Here is a 16,949-nt window from a genome sequence, read left to right as displayed (position 1 = left end):
GTACTTCCTATTGATGAGCAAGAAGTTACTTTTTAGCAAGGACTTTCACAGAACATAGGCGCTTGCTTACCAAACCGGTGAGATAAAGGTGAAAAAAGATGTGCAATGGTTGTGCTCCAAAAGTGTATTATTTTACTTAAATTGTGTTTAGGCCATTTTCTGTTATCCAAATGTTGCATTGGAGAGAAGCTGCGCTCTTTACTTGACGGGAGTTACACGTGCGTGTGCATGCTGACGTGTATGTGCACATGTGGGTTTTGTTACCGTTTCCCGTATATTTTTAATAAATTTAAAACACCTTCACGTGACTGGCAGAAAGCAAGCCAAAAATCTTACTTTAAACTCAAAAGGCAATCTTTTACCACTATATTTCTTGCAAAAATAGAAATTTAGTAATGCATATGGTATAAAAATGTTGTGAACTTTGAAAATGCCTGCTTTTGAAATTGCCAAGAGCAGCATCCATTGAGCTAGCAGCATAAATTGTAACTTCCGTTCATAAACTGTGAACGGAATGTTTTGCAAATGTAATCATAAAAAAATACGCCAAATTCAGTAGTTCCATAATGTAAGGGGATTCCTATTTTCGGTTAAACTAGAAAAGTAATCATTTTAGTATATAAGAGGTCAGGAGTTTGTGATTCCTGATAACGATAACCATTTTTGTGAAATAAATTAACTCTGACATGGAAATGAGAACTAGGAGTCTGTCTGGTTTATATTTCTGAATCATCTTTTTGAACTTAAAATAATCTTAAATTAAATTGTAAAATGTTATCATCTTAAAATAACGCAACAAAAAAAAGTGCTAGGTATCAATCTTAACAGACAAACGTATTAAGTAGCTAGATTACAAACAGTAAAGATGTGCGTATTTCCAGTTGAAATAGTTAAATCACAGTTAAATCCCAGGAGAACTGCCAGACAGCTTTATGAAACAGATTTTATTTTGATATCTGTTTCTATTTGTAATTGTTTCTTCTTAGTTTTCTGAGTTGTGATGACTTCTATGTTGTTTCCATATGTGTCTCTTGACACCAGTTATTTAAGTGCCTGTGGTCATTGATGTTAATTAACACAGCTGATTTCTGTCCTAACTCACTGTACAGATAAATGTACAAATAATGCTGAAGTGTCTGGTCTTGTTTAGTTGTAAATGTTTACTCTGTAAATATGGATGCCATAAAATTACTGTTCCTCTGTTTAAGATGCAACTTGTAGCATGTTTAAAAAAAAAAAAAAGAAAAAAGAAAAATCAGCAAAACTTGGATAGTTGGCTTGCATTTCTGATAACCTAACCAGACACTTTGTAATCATGTCTAAAAAATCAGAATTGTTTACTCAAGTTTTCTGCAGAATTTCTTTGACAAATGTTTAGATATATTTCTTCATGAAGGCCTCACCGTGAAAATCGGAGACTTTGGTCTGGCAACTGTAAAATCCAGGTGGAGTGGATCTCAACAGGTGGAACAGCCCACTGGCTCAATCTTGTGGATGGTGAGCAAAACATTTTGGTGCTTTTAAATAGCTTCCTTTCATTCCCTTAATGTATGTTTTGTCAGTTGAACACTGTCAGAGCTTTAAATCGCAACGAATCAACATATGCTGTTAGTGCTGCGTAGACTGCTACAGCTGAGCACGTAGCAGGTGAATGTCTGTTTAGGTACTGAAGTTCTCAAGTTCTACTGGAAAGTTTATGGAGCTTCTCTTGGAAGCGGTACTGCAAAGCCCTGGTCTGAGGGGACGTTCCCAGCAATTGCCTTTATGTTTAACTTCTGCCAGAACTTAAAAGGCAGATCCACAATTTTCCTTCCAAAAATCACCTGGAGAAAATCTATTTAGTAACTTTTCAAATGTGCAACTTCAATAGAGTAAATGGAGAAAGTGGAACAGTGCCTGTTACCAGGTTAAAAAGCATCATTAAAATTACGCAAGAATGTCTCATTTAGCAGTCAGAGATGAAGTTTCACTTGGCCTGTTTTTGTTAATACTGTGCAGTTCGCTTACATTCAGCATGTAGACTGATGAGCAATATTTTCCAGCTCCCAGGATAGGGCAGGCAGCAACATTTGTGGCAGGTACTTCAGGGAAGTGTAACCAAATAAAAAGAACTTGCTGAACATACATATTAGTACATTTTAAATCTTTCAATATTTAGCACTGAATGAGCTGCAGGCATTACTCAAAACAGGTTTTCCTTTTTAAAAATTATTCTTTATTACTAGGCTTGCAGCCTGCATTGTTCCTCAAGTATTTGTGTTTTGAGAAGTCAGGAAGTGTTCATTAAGAATATCGGGATGCTTGGCCAAGATTTGTTTGTGACCTATAAAATACACAAATCACATGAAACAAAGTTACAAAAGCAGAAACAGTTTTTGCTTAAAAAAAAAAAAGGCAAGCCAAAGCTTTTTACAGCTTTCCATAAAAGGATTTAAAACTAACTTACCTAATGGTATGCCTATGCACATAAAACAGATCTTTGGAAAAAAACCCAACCAGCTGCATTTTTGCTCTTTGCAGGTTTTTTTCATTTAAACAGTTTATAGACCATCTTTGCTGAGTTGTCATTACGTAGAAGGGAAGGTTGATTGTTTCCTTGAACGTTGATATAATCTCTTGCTGGGTTTTTTGTTGTTGTCCTTTAACTAGTACTTTGCTCAGCAATTCTGAGGGATGACTTTGGGGGGGGAATCTTCGTCAACAGGAAAAATATTTTATAGTTTATATCTTGTTTTATTAAATCATTCAACATTGTTTCTTTTCAGCTTCATATTTTTGCTTTGTTTTGAAAATATGCAAGAATGCTCTTGCCTGTCTTCTCTGATCTTCAATATATGCTATTTCATATTTGGCTTTCAGATTTCATGCAAATGTTTTGGTATCAATTTTACAAGAGATGAAGTCTGTATTAGAATTTTATATTTTTCCATTTTAACACTACGAACTGATAGTGAGAGACTCAACTGTATGTAAGATGTAACAAAAGTGAATATATATTGCAAAAAAGAAGAATAGTTATTTTTCTAATGGTGAAATACTTGTTAAAGTGTTGCTTTTTTGGTTACTCTCAATTGTATCATTTTTGTAAAATAAGATGTAGAGTAGCAGTGACTGAACTTCTCTAGAGCCGTAAGTAAAACTCATCAGAAGTCTTGAGGTATCGTTTGTTCACTAATTTTGGGTCGAGCTCGCTCTCTGCTTGCTGTTTCCATTTCAATGATTGCTCTTAATGTGTTTTCTTTTCTCCTTCTACAGGCACCAGAAGTGATACGGATGCAGGATAGTAACCCGTTTAGTTTCCAGTCAGATGTCTACTCCTATGGAATAGTATTATATGAACTAATGACAGGAGAGTTACCATACTCCCACATCAACAACCGAGATCAGGTAAGAAACATTCTTTAGAACACTGCATTTTATTTCTGGGCAGAGTACATTTTGTTGTCCTCAAGAAGACAAATGCGAAACAAGTACAGAAATGTTGTTTACAACATGATTTGTTTCAGCAGCAAATCTGTGTAATTGAATATTTACTTAAATACTCACAGTGAGAGTTATTCAAGAAAAAAATAATCTTTTTAATAAACATTTTAAGTGTCCTGTTTATTTAGGGGTTAAAGTTTTTGCTATATCAGTATAATCTTGGTTTATGTATTTGCGGTTATGTCAGATTTCCCTTTTGATGTTAAATGTGCTGTTCTTATATCAGCAAGATTGGATTCTGTGCTTTTTACTAAGCGGAAAAAAAAATAATAGTGGCTATTGTCAAACGTTTTAGTATTGACTCTCAGCTTGTGTGATTTAGTCGTTACTAAGTCGTAATCTTACCAAGTCCGTTAACCAGTAATTACAAAGCAGCACATTAAGGCCAGAAACCTCAACTGTTTTCCTGACATGAGTGTTTTTTCTGGCTTAGCAAGTGTAGAGCTAACTCATTCTGTAGGGCATGAACTTGAGGCTCTTTGATCTCTGTTTTGCTGACCCTCAGTTGCGGTTTGTGTTTGTTGTTGTTGTTTTGGTTTTTGTTTTGTTTTTTTTTAAATTAAGATCTAATAATGAGCAGTGTTTGTGTATGGGGACAAACTACCAGATTTTAGCCCCTATTATGCTACATGGTCTGTATTCCAAGCCGGAGAGGCCATTTCTGTTAAGTGAAGGAAGTTTTTCCCTATTTTTAAGGTTGTCTACAAACTGGGATATGGGAATGTGTTTTAACTCATAATATTGAAATTATATGCAAGCTTTAATAATCATTACTGTCGCAAAACATGCGACACTTGCCCCTCAAGTAAGTTTTCTGGGGAGGGATGGAATATTCCCTGGAGAACACCACTGACACCTTATTTTAGCAACATTATATTGACCTTTCTTTAGTGATGGCTCCTTCAGCGTGCTAGCTGTACCTCTCCTTTTGAAAGCGTTTTACAGCGATACCTGAAAATACAGTTCTACTGATGGATTAAGCTGTTGTGCCAAATGGACTGGCTGCTTAGAACTGTTCAAACTGAGGCTCATTTGTCATCGTAGCCTTCAGTTGAAGGACAATTGCCATGTCATGTCTGTATCGTGTAGTATCTCCTGATCCATTCCAAACGCATTAGTGCCTTCGCTTCTTGAGCATTACCGACCACAGTGTCGCTCTGATTTAATCACATCCTACCTTACACAAAAGCAGCACCGTTGTTTGGGTTAACTAATTTGGACAAATCTAGAAGGTTCTTGCTTGTGTGTGTGCCTTTGGTTCTCATGTTTAATCACTTTGGGACACTAAAGCTATCAACCAGTGAAACAACTTTTACAAATTTGGTTTTTTGCTACGTGCTTGTTCTCCTTTTTCAGATTATTTTCATGGTTGGCCGAGGGTATGCTTCTCCAGACCTCAGTAAATTGTACAAGAACTGCCCCAAAGCAATGAAGAGGCTTGTAGCAGATTGTTTGAAGAAAGTTAGGGAAGAACGACCTCTATTTCCACAAGTAAGTGTGTTTTCTGCATATAAGTTTCAAAGTATTTTGTAAATAGCCATTAGCACACAGAACATTCTACATAGATACCAGTTTTGGTCTATCTAAGGTGTAGCCTGCTTTGTGTTCTGCGTTTACTCATACGTGCATCTTGGATAACCCTTAGGCAGTTTGCAGTTCTCATTGTACATAGTTCTTGTAAAGGTCATTAAAAAATATTAGGCATGCAGATTGAAGCAGTGTTAGACTAACACTAGAGCGATTTGCTTTCAACAGCTGACCTATTTTAGAGATAAGCAAAAACCCCAACCTACTAACACAATAAAAATCAATTTTGGGTAATTTTACAAAGGATACTTTCCCCCTTCCTGTCACTATGAGGATGATGAAGGTACTTTCTTATACTCATTAAATAGCTGGAATTAAATACCAGCAGATTTTAGAAAAATAACTCCTTGCTGTTCCAATCCAGTATAACTTTTGTTGTTCAAAAAGTTCTTTCTAAGTGTTGTACAGACTGTTAGGCAGAAGATGCAATTCTTTCCCTGTTACTCTGTTGGAGAATTGCATAGACACTTGTTCATTGATGGTAATGTCTGTGAACTAATGAAAAGTATCCTCCTGTCCTCTGAAACTCAGACTCCTCATAGCAAGGAAGCTGTATGGTGTAGTCCTAGTGTGTTGCTTTCAGTGCCTCCACAAAGCATAGTGTTGCTCTTAAAGATATGCCTAAAGCTGTAATAAATGAAGGTTTAAGACTTAAAGACAAGCAGCTCTAACGAGCCTTCTTTTCATTTTCTGTGTGTTTCCCTCAGATACTGTCATCCATTGAATTGTTGCAACATTCTTTACCCAAAATCAACCGGAGTGCTTCTGAACCGTCCCTGCATCGCGCCGCCCACACAGAGGACATAAATTCATGCACATTAACATCTACGAGACTACCCGTCTTTTAGGATCCTGCTCCCCTTCCCTTGTTCTCTCCAGGGACAGGAAAGGAATAGAAGTAACAGAAGTTGTGCTTTTAATGCCTCAGTGTACAGGATCAGTGCCAGCAGGATTATCCGCGTCCCAGTTTTAAGAACAAGCTGCTAAGGATTTCTGCAGTTTTTATCCTGCAGGGACACAGCTCCACATTGCCTTTTTCTACAGTTTCTTTTACTGGGATAGTTAACAGACTATAAATCAAGAGGTCTATTACTATTTTTTTAATAGATGCACTTGAGCCTTATTTTTCCCATACACAGAAGCGATGGATGTTTCTTTGGCGGTGTTTCTGGATTGATTTGAATCTGTTGATAAATTGGTGTATTTTACAGCAAGGATGGCGTGCCTCGGCGCTGGAGGGAAGATGATGCCTTATGGTGCTCCTTGATTGCCCTGTGCCATATGCCACTTCAAGCTGGGGGCGTTCTGCCTGAAATGGGTATCTGCAGACAAGACTGAGGGAAGAGGAAAAGACTTTCTGGAAATCAGCTCCTGCCTAAGAGCTTTCATCAAGCCAATGAAATAAGTTAAAATGCTAATTCAACACAAAATAGTTTTGCAATAGTTTTGCACATAGAAGAAAAACTCTTGCAAAAGAATGGAATATATTCTGAATTGTACTGCTCAGAGAAGGAAGCTAGCCAGTCTTGCTACGGTCATCTTCAGTAACTTAAGCAGCTTATTTTGGTACTATTGACTTGTTTCTTGCAGCCCAATGAGGTGGTAAGTGCAGAAAGACAGGCTTTTGTGGCTGAGAAAAGGCTAATTAACATTATCTGTATACTTCTGCGAAATGAGCATAGTCTTTGTCCCATCTGAAGCTGTCCAAGAGATGCACTATCAAGAGGAAACTGAGCATATACAGTTTTTCTTGCTGATTTGGGTTTTAATTTTGTTTTTATTGCTCCTGAGAAAATGCATTTATTGTAAGCCAAGGTTCCTCTGATTATCTTATTTTAATAAAATAAATTAAATTTTAGGTTTAAGGTTCAATGTCGTCATTTAATGTAGTAATCCACAGTTCTGACATGTACGTCTAGATTTGAAAAAACTCAGAAAATGACATTCTGAAGAACTTTTTTAAAGTTACTAGGATAGGTAATAGCAGTTAAAGTAAAAACACACTGGATATGACAACCTGTAGGTTTCCAACCACATTCTTTACAAGATGTTTTTTATTCTACTGTAATAATCTTTCAGCAGCATCTACTTATTAAGCTACCTACGCTGATGTACTACCAGGCCATTTAACTGCACCATTTTATTTTGGGTGAGCCTGTTTCTACTTGGATAGAAGCGAGTGTTTTGTTGTCTTGGCTGAACTTCACAGATGACAAAAAACAGGTGGTTTAGTCTAAGAATTTATTTTTTAAATAGCATTCTGTTTAAATGTGTTCATAAGGGAAAGAACGGAAGCAAAGTTTCCATTCTTGGAGATGCACGTGGATAGGTGCGGGGCTCAGGTCTAGCGAGCAAAGAGACAAGATGGCTACAGCTGCTGTTCCCTCAGTCTAGACTGCTGCCTAAAATTTGTTAGGCAAAATACTTTTGCTGTGAATGTTGGCAGCTTACACGTGCAACTCCCAACTGCCTGGGATGCCCAAATAGCCGCTTCTTTTTTGCAGCAAGCAAAAAAGCCACAAAGCGCTTGTGAAAGGGGAGAGAGGAACTTGAAGCACATAAGCCAGACGCATGCTTAAAAGATAGTATCTAGGCTGTTTGTCTTCAGAATATTGTATAACATTGTAAGAAGGGTGGAATATTGATCCTTAGGTGATAACTGAGCATGACCTTTGCTTGCTAAAAAGTAAATTGAGTTGAAGGAAACTGTTCCATATAGTTCTGCATGATTTTTAAGAATATTCTTGGTATTTTAACTGCATCCCTCTCTAAACATAATTTATCACTTATTCATTATAATAAGAAAAAGTTTAAGAAGAAAAAAAGGGAAATGGTAAGCTGCTTTTACTTTAGCTCTGATTTCCAAAAAGAAACAATTAACTCCTAATTTTTAAAACTGGTTATGTATCTCTTGAAAAAATCAAATATTTTTCATAAAGAAAGAAAGAGGCTTAGTTTGACCAGCACTTGATGTTAAATTAGATGAAAGCTGCCAAGTGAAGAATTTGAAAGGTCTGAGTTGCTAAGTCTTACTGCTCTTAAATTAAAACTTCTGTTTATGTTGTGCCTAGGTAACTTTGAAAAACAAGTTCTCTCTTTAATTTCAGACTGCTGTTACCTGGTTTATGTCTTCTTGGGGCAAAGTAAATCAAGAATGTCTTGTTTAAGGTAAAGAAGTTACATTTCCTCAGTCAGAGCAGAGAGCAGAATTTGCATGTTCAATGTGAGGGAACTGTTGGCCCACAGAGATGGGGGGAGTTCTCCCTCATCTGTTGGAACACGTATAGAAATGTAGTATTTTCATCCAGGATGTGTCTCAGCTTCAGTTTTGACCCAGAAATGCCAGCAGATAAGCCTGGAGTCACTAATTTGGTTCCCTTTAAAAACGTTTCAATCCCAGATTAAGGTTCCTGCTGTTTGCCTTATGACAGTGACCCAGATCCTAGTTTTTGACCCCCAAAGCAACACCTTGTTTGCTGTGCTGACATAAGGTTTTTTTGCACAAGTGTCTCTAAATATACTTGCTTCACAATACAAATAATTTCTGTTGTCTCAACAATCACGCTTTCTGGAATGCTTGAGTCTTTAAGCAGACAAGCAACCTTTCGAGGGTGTCCTCAAGCCCAGGGTTGGAATTGGCCCTCTGCTTACTTGAAGATCGTGTGCTGAATGTGCTTGAGAAAACTCTGCTTGTACTCGAGTGTTTTAATGTTTAATTTTTGTAATGATGGTAATTACATTACAATTTGGTGCATTACCCAGTAGCTGCTTCAGTTGTGTCCAGACTGAATTTGTAGTTAATTCTGCTAAGTCATTTGTACTAACTAACTTTGCAGTTAAACTTCTTGTACCAAATTTCAAAATCAAATTGCTTTTGCAAGGCTAGCATGAATTAAATTTTTAACTCGGATGCACCTTAATACCCAACAGCTCCTGGGCCCTTAGCATTGCTGTCCTGCCTGGCTGTGTTACAGCTTCAGCAAGGTGTTTCTTGCTGTGTTTGGGGCACATGGAGAGAGAATAGCAGCAGATAAAACCAATTGTTTCTTTGGTAACTGAAATGATTTATGTTGTAGAGTTGCAAACTATAAGATCACTGACCTTATGGAGATCAAAAAACTATTTAGTTGTTACTTCATTTAATTTTGGCTATTTCATTTAACCTGAATCGAGGTTTCCCAGTTAGTTACACACATTTCAACTAGTTAAATTGAAGTAACAGTTGACTGTTACTGTTGTGATGACTACTGAAAGCACCTTCCTTACTCTCACAATGCCGTTTCCAAAATCCAATTTGTGCTCTAAGTGTAATTTAGCTGTAGGTTGCATTGCTCTGCCTGGATATATTCATGGATGGGTACAGTTGTATTTATTTGCTTTACAGTGGGTGCTCTGAGAGACACTTCCTGCTGCTGCCCATTTCAATTATTTTAAAACAAGGGCACAGTCTTTGACAGAGCCCCGCTACCGAAACACTTGCTGCAAGAATACAGTAGCTCGATTCTGAACTCTAGGTACTACGTTGAGGTATAAGTGTGTATTAGTTCTTAAATAGTCTTTTTAAGGAAGAAAAAGCTACACTGGTCATTATTCCCAGTGAGTTTTTGTAGATATATATTTAGTTGGGAGGGGGGAGCCCCCAAAATATTTAGCAAGAGTTTTTAACAGCTTAAGCTTTAAATGGTAAGAGGGGAGCTGTATTTACACTACCACTCAACTCACAAGACAGCATATGCTAGGCCAAAGAGGGAGAAAGCCCTCATGGGATTAAGGTATTTGTTTTTCCATGCAATCAATTTAACCTTTTAAATATATTTTAGTATCTTTGTTGCCATACAAAAACTATCTGAAAACTTTACCAGGACTGCACAAGTAAGCCACAGGGCACGTTCATTCTAACTGTGCTGTAGAAAGTAAAAGCATCACTAAGTAAATAGCTAGATTGCTACAGAAGACAGCACCTGTAGTCCTCCTCTTCACTGAGAAGTAGCAGAATCCTCATCAGCCCCAGAAAGGGGCATGAAAAGTTCTCCAAGCTCTGTTACTTCGTCGTCTGTGCTGGTGACAGTCCTACTTTCTCTGTCTTCAATGAAGTCCCACAGCCGAACGGAATTGAAGAACTGGAAAAGAAGAAAATCCAACTGAGCATGAACCACAACGTGTCACGGTTCCATCATCGGTCTTATTTCTTCATTTAGAAAAAAAAAAGCTGAAGTTGAGATTCAAAAGCTGGGTTTGTGCCAGGATTCATGAACGTTCTTGGCAACACTTGCTGTTAAGTTCAAAGCGACGGCCGCTCTCTGTAGCGTTGCACTGTGAGGTCAAACTAGCCCCGTTAACAAGCTGCTTCTAAATTGGGCAAGGCAGGCCTACCGGTTTATTCAGGGTGGCCCTAATGAGTTTTAGAGAAGGCTTTAACCATTTTAAGCCAGTCTTATGGCCAGCTCTATGCCAGCAAGCAAGGTGAGTTTTTCATACTGTGGGTGAAAACCTTAACAGCAGAATTCCTGTGAAGAAAGGTGCCTTCTCCTTTCCTCAACAGCAAACCTTTGCCTCAAGGAAAGTTTGAGGGATGCTTTCTTCACTTCTCCAAGGCCAGGTGTGGTATGAAACCTAGTTAAGTAAAGTAGCACACTTTACATTCAAAACGTGGTTTTAATTACACTTGACTGGAGTGTTCCCTTACCCGCACAGTCCCCTCAGAGCTGAGCTGTTTCCGTGGTTTTTCAGGTTCAGCTCGTGTCCCATCTGGATAAGCATGAAGGTAAAGACACTTTCCTCCAAAGGGGCAAGTTCCTTTCCCTTGTTCAAAGTACTTGCAGGGCTTTTTCCTGATTTAATTAGAAGAGAGAGAAAGTTAACAGTTACTGCCTTCAGCTAGTGGGAAATCGATTACAGCTCACTCTCTGTGGCTGCTTATCTCCTCCTTAGCCAGTGACACAAAGTACTGCTCCTGTTAGCACCTCAAGAGCCTTGGTCACCTGTTCCCTGATAGCAGTCAAAACAGGTGGGAAAGATTATTAAAAGCAAACAAAGAAACACATAAGAGAACAGCATCATAAGTCAAAAAAATTAAACTATCTATCTTAAGATAGGGAAAGTGAGGGATGTTCAAAGAATGTCATCAGTCCTACACATGGATTTTCATCATCGTGAGCAAATCCGTTGCAATTTCTCTAGCAACACTCCACGCCCGTATTTTCCACCACTACATTTTTATGAACATGTTCCTCTCCTCATCTCCTTTGGAAGTTCTACGACAATACTTTGTTAATTTATGTTTCTGGCAGCTTTGTTGTTTGACTAAGCTGTTCCAGCTCTGTAGCAAAGTTTCAGGAAGGTGTTCCCTACAAAGGCCACGCAGCAGTACTCGGGGCAGTAGGGACAGGGCTGATGGATTGTTCTACAATGAAAAACATCTGAAGAGGAAACGATAGAGAAAATGCAATAGACCGTGTAGACTTAATATGCAAGGAGTGATGAAACTGTTTCTAAAGTCATAGATACAATCCATCAAATAGCAACTAAAGGGAGAAGAAAGCACAACAATAATAAAAAACCCCCAAACCAAACCACTAAACCCCCCCCAACCAGAGCAGGGCATTAAAAGCAGAATGAATTTGTCTTGGTTTGGAACTCGAGTCATCTGTGACTTCCAGGTTTCTAGGGATGACTTCTTCCCTCCGGCACTGGCGTATAAACTGGAATGGTTTTGTGCTGGTGTGACCCCTCCTCTTAGCTTGGATGCCCCTTCAATTAGCATTTTTTTATTCCACGCAAGACTAAATCCTCAAGTTAAACTGACTCCCAAGAGATCTAGCCATAAAAACCTCTTTGGTACAGAAATTCTACCTACCACACAATGTATTAGTCTTAGCTGAGCACTTAAGCAGAAACCCTTTTTGTATTCTCTTCTATACAACCAGCTGACAAGAGCCAAAACCCAACTTCTGACACCATCTGACACCACCTGACACCTCTATTCCAACAACACAAACGCTTCCCTGGCTGGGGACGTGCACCAAGCCAAGGCTTCTGAGCGCAGCTTACCACCCTCGATTCAAAGTCCTTATGAATCAAAATGAAAAACCAGGACAGCAATAGGGTTTTGAAAACAAACCCTATTCTGTAGAACCTCAAGTTTAAAGTGATTAATTTTATTCAAGTATTTTGCCCGACACTAAAATAAAATGAGACAAGATGCTGGATTCATTTAACGGAGCTTTCAACAATCCCTCTGCTGTGTTAAAAGAGGACTTGAGAGACTTAAAGCTTCCCGAGCGGCTGAAAACCGAGTAGCAACAGCTACACGCAGATTTAAGTTCGGCCGATTTTTTCCTGTACTCCAAAGGGCACATTTAAAAGGTTGGTGCAGAGAAAAGCTGGCACAACCTTCAGCGACATCGTCATCGCTCACTCAGGTCAAGCACAGATAGATGACAGAAGGAATGCAGACACTAGTTGTTTCCGCTTCCAGCAGACATTACAAAAGCCCTGCGAATTCTTATCCCATACGTCAAGAGACTCTTACATTTTCCTTCCCTACTCATTCTCCTCAGTAACTGACAAACCTTCCAGGGAATTACGGGAGCAACAGAAAACGCACGAAATCCCATTTTGGCAAGTGAACCGAAATAGCGTTAACATTTCAGAGCACACTGTTTGAATAATTTCTGATCTATAATCATGCAACAGACCCTTTCGTAGCAGTCACAGAGTGAAATAAAAGTGTTAACAGAGATTAAGAGTTCTCTGTAGAATGGTTTGTAATTACGTAAAGTTTAAAACTGCAGGCACTGTGATTGACAAACTCTTAGTGCATCTATCTTAAAGGACAATGTAAATAGTATTTATGGTTACTGAACTTACCCCACTCCCTGCTTAAATGCTTCAATCAGCTCATTTTTCTTCTCCTGGTCTTCCACCCAATACGCACTGGGAATGACGAACTCGGATATCACACGGCACTCCGGGCAAGACCTTAATGGATCGAGACAAAACAGCAATGCGCTATTACTTCCCAAGAGCGATACTCCTCAATAAATTAGCCAGAAAGAGCAGTCCCCCAGGTGAAAAGGAGATGGTTTGTCACACTGAAGCATCAGCCAACACCTCACAGGTCAGTACAGCACACGCGCACTTTTGATATTGGTTTCAATTGAAATCATAACCCAGTTCGGTGCAGTCCAGGTTTGCGCTACCTTGCGTTCGTTTCTAGAATGGAACAAAAGTAACAGGTATTTCCTCGACGCGCAGAAATAAACCATGACTATTCCATGAGTACTGCAGTTCCCATGCAGCAGAAAGCCAAACCAGCTGGGGGCAAAAAAAAAAAAAAAAGGGCAAAGGAAGGTCTCTAAGCCTTCTGAAACGTGATCTGACTTCTACCAGCAGCGATGAGTTGTTCACTTAGCGGTTTTACAAGATGGATTTCTACATGAGGGACTAAGATCAAACGTGAAATATGCAACTTCAAATACCACAACAAGCCTAGGAAAGGCTTTATTACCTCCTCCCCGTAAGTCCCATGAAACACCTTGTCTCTCAGCAGGCAATGCTTTTAGAACTAAGCCAAGTCCCTCCTTTAGATTAACTCTGCAACGACCAGTATGTTCGCCATTATGGAGAAATGTAAAAAATATGTTTGAAGAATTTGTGTTAGTATTTAATCCATACTCAAACTGGTTTCCAGTGTGCTGTTTCTGAAAAAACCTCCTCACAGTCCCTTCCTACTGTCGGCAGAATCTCTCAGCACCTGGCCACCAGAAGCTCGACTCCAATACAGGTTATGTTCTGATGAGCCAACGTTTGCTTCAATGAAAGTTGTGCGGAAAGGCCTGTTTTGGCAGAAAAGTTGAAATATTTCCCACTTTTTCCTCAGCATGCTTGTGACTTGGGAAAGTTTTCGAAGAGATATTCAAAACCAGAAATTTCCCTAATTGGATGTTTTAAATTCTCTCATCTAAGGAATGCATTTTTTATAGAGCTAGAGGATGAAGGCATTTACTCGGATAAAGATAAATGTGTGATTAATGGGACACTTAGCTTGAGTAAGCTATCATTAGGAGAAAAATCCAGTAATTAAGCACATACATAGGAAAAAAGGAGCTACTGTTCTTGGACGGGGGTGCTGTGAAGGGCATGGGTTAACAAGGTCTCAGCGGTTCCAGAGTTCACATGCATGCACTCTGCCCCACCGTCCACGCAGTGAGAGAGGGCCAAGTTACAAAGGGCCATGCTCTGCCCATTCGGGACTGCAGGATGTAAGTTGGCAAAGGACACCCGATGCCTCCTATACGCCTTGAAGGTAGTTCTTCTCGTAGTCACACTCCAGCGTCCTGGAATTTGCCAGCGCTTGGACCAGGATTTTCTGAGCTCAGATCTTATTCGTGGCTATGTTAGTATTTACAGCTATGGAATCCCTCGTCACCAGTTTTATTTCTGTCTCAAGTCAAAGCACACTGGAGAGCCCATCTCACCCACACAGGCCGCAGAGGAGAGACTCTGGTTAACACCAACTTACTTTATGATTGGATTCTCGAACTGCTTGGCACATCTCCACTGCCGGATGCAAGACAAGCAGTAGGTGTGATTGCAGTTGGAAAGGATCCCAAACCTCCTCTCGGAGGCCGATGGTTTCTCATACACCACTTCCATGCAGATACTGCACACTTTGTCCTGACTTGCCTGAAAGGCAAAGGCCTTCTCCATGTCATGCTCGAATGTCGCCATGCACATCTGTCACAAGAGAGGTCACAGGTTATTGCAGGCCATGTATCAGCCAGCTCCTTGTACAACAAAAGTGTCTCTGAAAGAGATCGATTACAAGAAAAACGAGGTAGGCTGATTAACAGCATCATTCCTACCCTTCATCGTCATAATTTCATTTTAAGAACATTAAATTCAATCACATATTTCAGCCCTTCAATGTTCTCTGCAGCTTCAGGAGTATCAGAAGTAAGGCTGCCTGAACGCTCTTAGTTTACACCTTTCTATCTCTCTGTCATGGAACAGGTAGTGCACAAGGAGATGCTTCAAATAACCCCGAAAAGCCACCTAATTCAGGGTCCAGAATAGGTGCCACACTCGAGCTGTTACTCTGCTTATCATTAAGGCCACATTCATTCACCGGATACCAAGCTTCACCCTAGCTAAGGAATTAGTTCTCTTACTACAGGCTTTCCTACAGCACCTCTCATCACAGTATCCCAGGAGTGACAACCAATAACCAATTTACACTCTCACAGCACTACAAGGTGAGGTGGTCGTTATATCTGTATAATTTTACCTCTTACTTTTCAAAATTCTCAGGCCTTGACCAGTAAAATAAATTTAAAAGACTTTAAATAATAATAATAACAATAATAATAATAGACACAAAATAATTCCACATCAGTAGCAGCATTTTGACTACTGCACCTTCTCATCCAACACACACCTCTGCTTCTGGAGTGGAGCACCTGACAGCAGCGGTGACGGGACACCGTGCCAGATACCAACAAGCTCCTGGGAGAAGCCAACCCCTACAGCAGCACATTTTGCCAAGTATATGCTGACTGCACAAAAACTGAGGTTTTTAACCCCTTGGATTCTACTCCAGACTCTGGAGAGATTTATGATTCAGTAACCACTAGCACTGCTGGTCTTCCTCCTCCTCAGCCTTGAGAACTCCTGGCCAGCCCTGACCTAAATCTGGTAGCCAGGCAGAGAAAAGAGCAGGCCCATAAGCCCATCTTTACCCAGCCAATTCCTCACCCGGTCCCTCCAGCTCTCCTACTTCAGGTTCAGCTCCAAAACCTTTGTACTCCGTTCAGTCTGTCCCTACTTGGCCCTGCCCTGAAATCAGCCACGACCAAGAAGAGACGTCTGAAGGGGTGACTTGGCAGACTGGCAGGGCGATCTCTCGGAACGCACCAGCAGCCCACAATTCCTCTCCCCCGCCGTACACAACGTACCACTGAGATGGCATGTAAGCTACAAAAGACATTTTCCCGGTAGAGTTTTTAGGGAGTTCTGGGAGAAGGCTACAGGCAAGCTTCCCATAAGGATGAAATGGGAAAAAAAAAGAAGATGCTGTTGTTAAAGGCTATCTGCATCATCGTTACCAATTAAGTCCCTGATGCTTGCACAGACCACTCTTAGAATCATTTTACAACTAGACAAACAATAAAACAAAAGCTCCTCAGAAAAACAGGCTCTTCTACAAAACACATCCTTGGATTTTAGAGCAAACAAACCAAATCTTGCGCTGAGCAAACCAAATCTCACTCCGATTTCATGATAATGTTACCATCTCGTGAGCCTTCCTCTGCTCTTGGTCGAAAGGGTGAAGTACTTGCAATCCACATATCTCACACACGTCTCCATGGAGGTAAAGGCAGCGATCTCCGAAGTGGCACGCTCCCGCTGCAGCGTAAGGGCACAGCTGCTCTCCGTCGGCACAGGAACTTCCAGCTACCGGATCTTCCAGTCCGCTGCAAATAGCTTCCAAATATGAATGGGGCTTCATTTCCAGATTATCATTTTGGTCGCTGCAACAGACCACGTCGCTTGTAGCACTGGGCTTCTGCTTTTCTTCATTCAAGCCACACAGATCTTAGGAAAAAGAAACGTAATATGAGCCATACAAGACACTGCACAAAACCCACACAAGAAGCTCCATATACTTTCTTTCCAATGATTACTGTTTTGTTTTTTGTTTTAAAAAAGTTTTCTTCTCCATGAAATCTCATCTCTAAGCCCCTAATTTAATCAGCAAGTATTTTTACAAATTACCTACTGAAAAGTCCAATTTCAATGTCTCTGCAGCTGTTTTCTGGTTACAAACAGGATAAAAAAAATCCTCTCATTTCACATGAGGATAACTGGCCCATGCAGTG

At 39.9% G+C, this 16,949-nt stretch overlaps 2 protein-coding genes across 3 annotated transcripts in view; one reads left to right on the top strand and one right to left on the bottom strand.

The window, feature by feature from the left end:
* RAF1 (Raf-1 proto-oncogene, serine/threonine kinase) overlaps positions 1-6,922 on the top strand; it is a 33,812-nt gene extending 26,890 nt beyond the window's left edge. For both annotated transcript variants that reach the window (XM_010295476.1, XM_010295475.1), the window contains 4 exons: positions 1,379-1,497; positions 3,256-3,387; positions 4,840-4,974; positions 5,778-6,922. In XM_010295476.1, coding sequence (XP_010293778.1) covers positions 1,379-1,497; positions 3,256-3,387; positions 4,840-4,974; positions 5,778-5,918 — 527 coding nt within the window. In that variant the 3' untranslated portion in view covers positions 5,919-6,922. The remainder of the gene's footprint in view (positions 1-1,378; positions 1,498-3,255; positions 3,388-4,839; positions 4,975-5,777) is intronic.
* A 2,738-nt stretch (positions 6,923-9,660) lies between these two features.
* Positions 9,661-16,949, bottom strand: part of MKRN2 (makorin ring finger protein 2) — a 9,684-nt gene continuing 2,395 nt past the window's right edge. The window contains exons 3-7 of the mRNA XM_010295474.1: positions 16,361-16,665; positions 14,594-14,808; positions 12,940-13,050; positions 10,757-10,901; positions 9,661-10,190 (exon numbers count right to left, since the gene is read on the bottom strand). Of these exons, the coding sequence (XP_010293776.1) occupies positions 10,047-10,190; positions 10,757-10,901; positions 12,940-13,050; positions 14,594-14,808; positions 16,361-16,665 (920 nt within the window). The 3' untranslated portion in view covers positions 9,661-10,046. The remainder of the gene's footprint in view (positions 10,191-10,756; positions 10,902-12,939; positions 13,051-14,593; positions 14,809-16,360; positions 16,666-16,949) is intronic.

Source organism: Phaethon lepturus, unplaced genomic scaffold (assembly GCF_000687285.1).
Source record: "Phaethon lepturus isolate BGI_N335 unplaced genomic scaffold, ASM68728v1 scaffold45209, whole genome shotgun sequence".
Taxonomy (NCBI): Eukaryota; Metazoa; Chordata; class Aves; order Phaethontiformes; family Phaethontidae; genus Phaethon; species Phaethon lepturus.
Note: the sequence above shows the minus strand (reverse complement) of the source record. Positions and strands in the feature narration are given on the sequence as shown.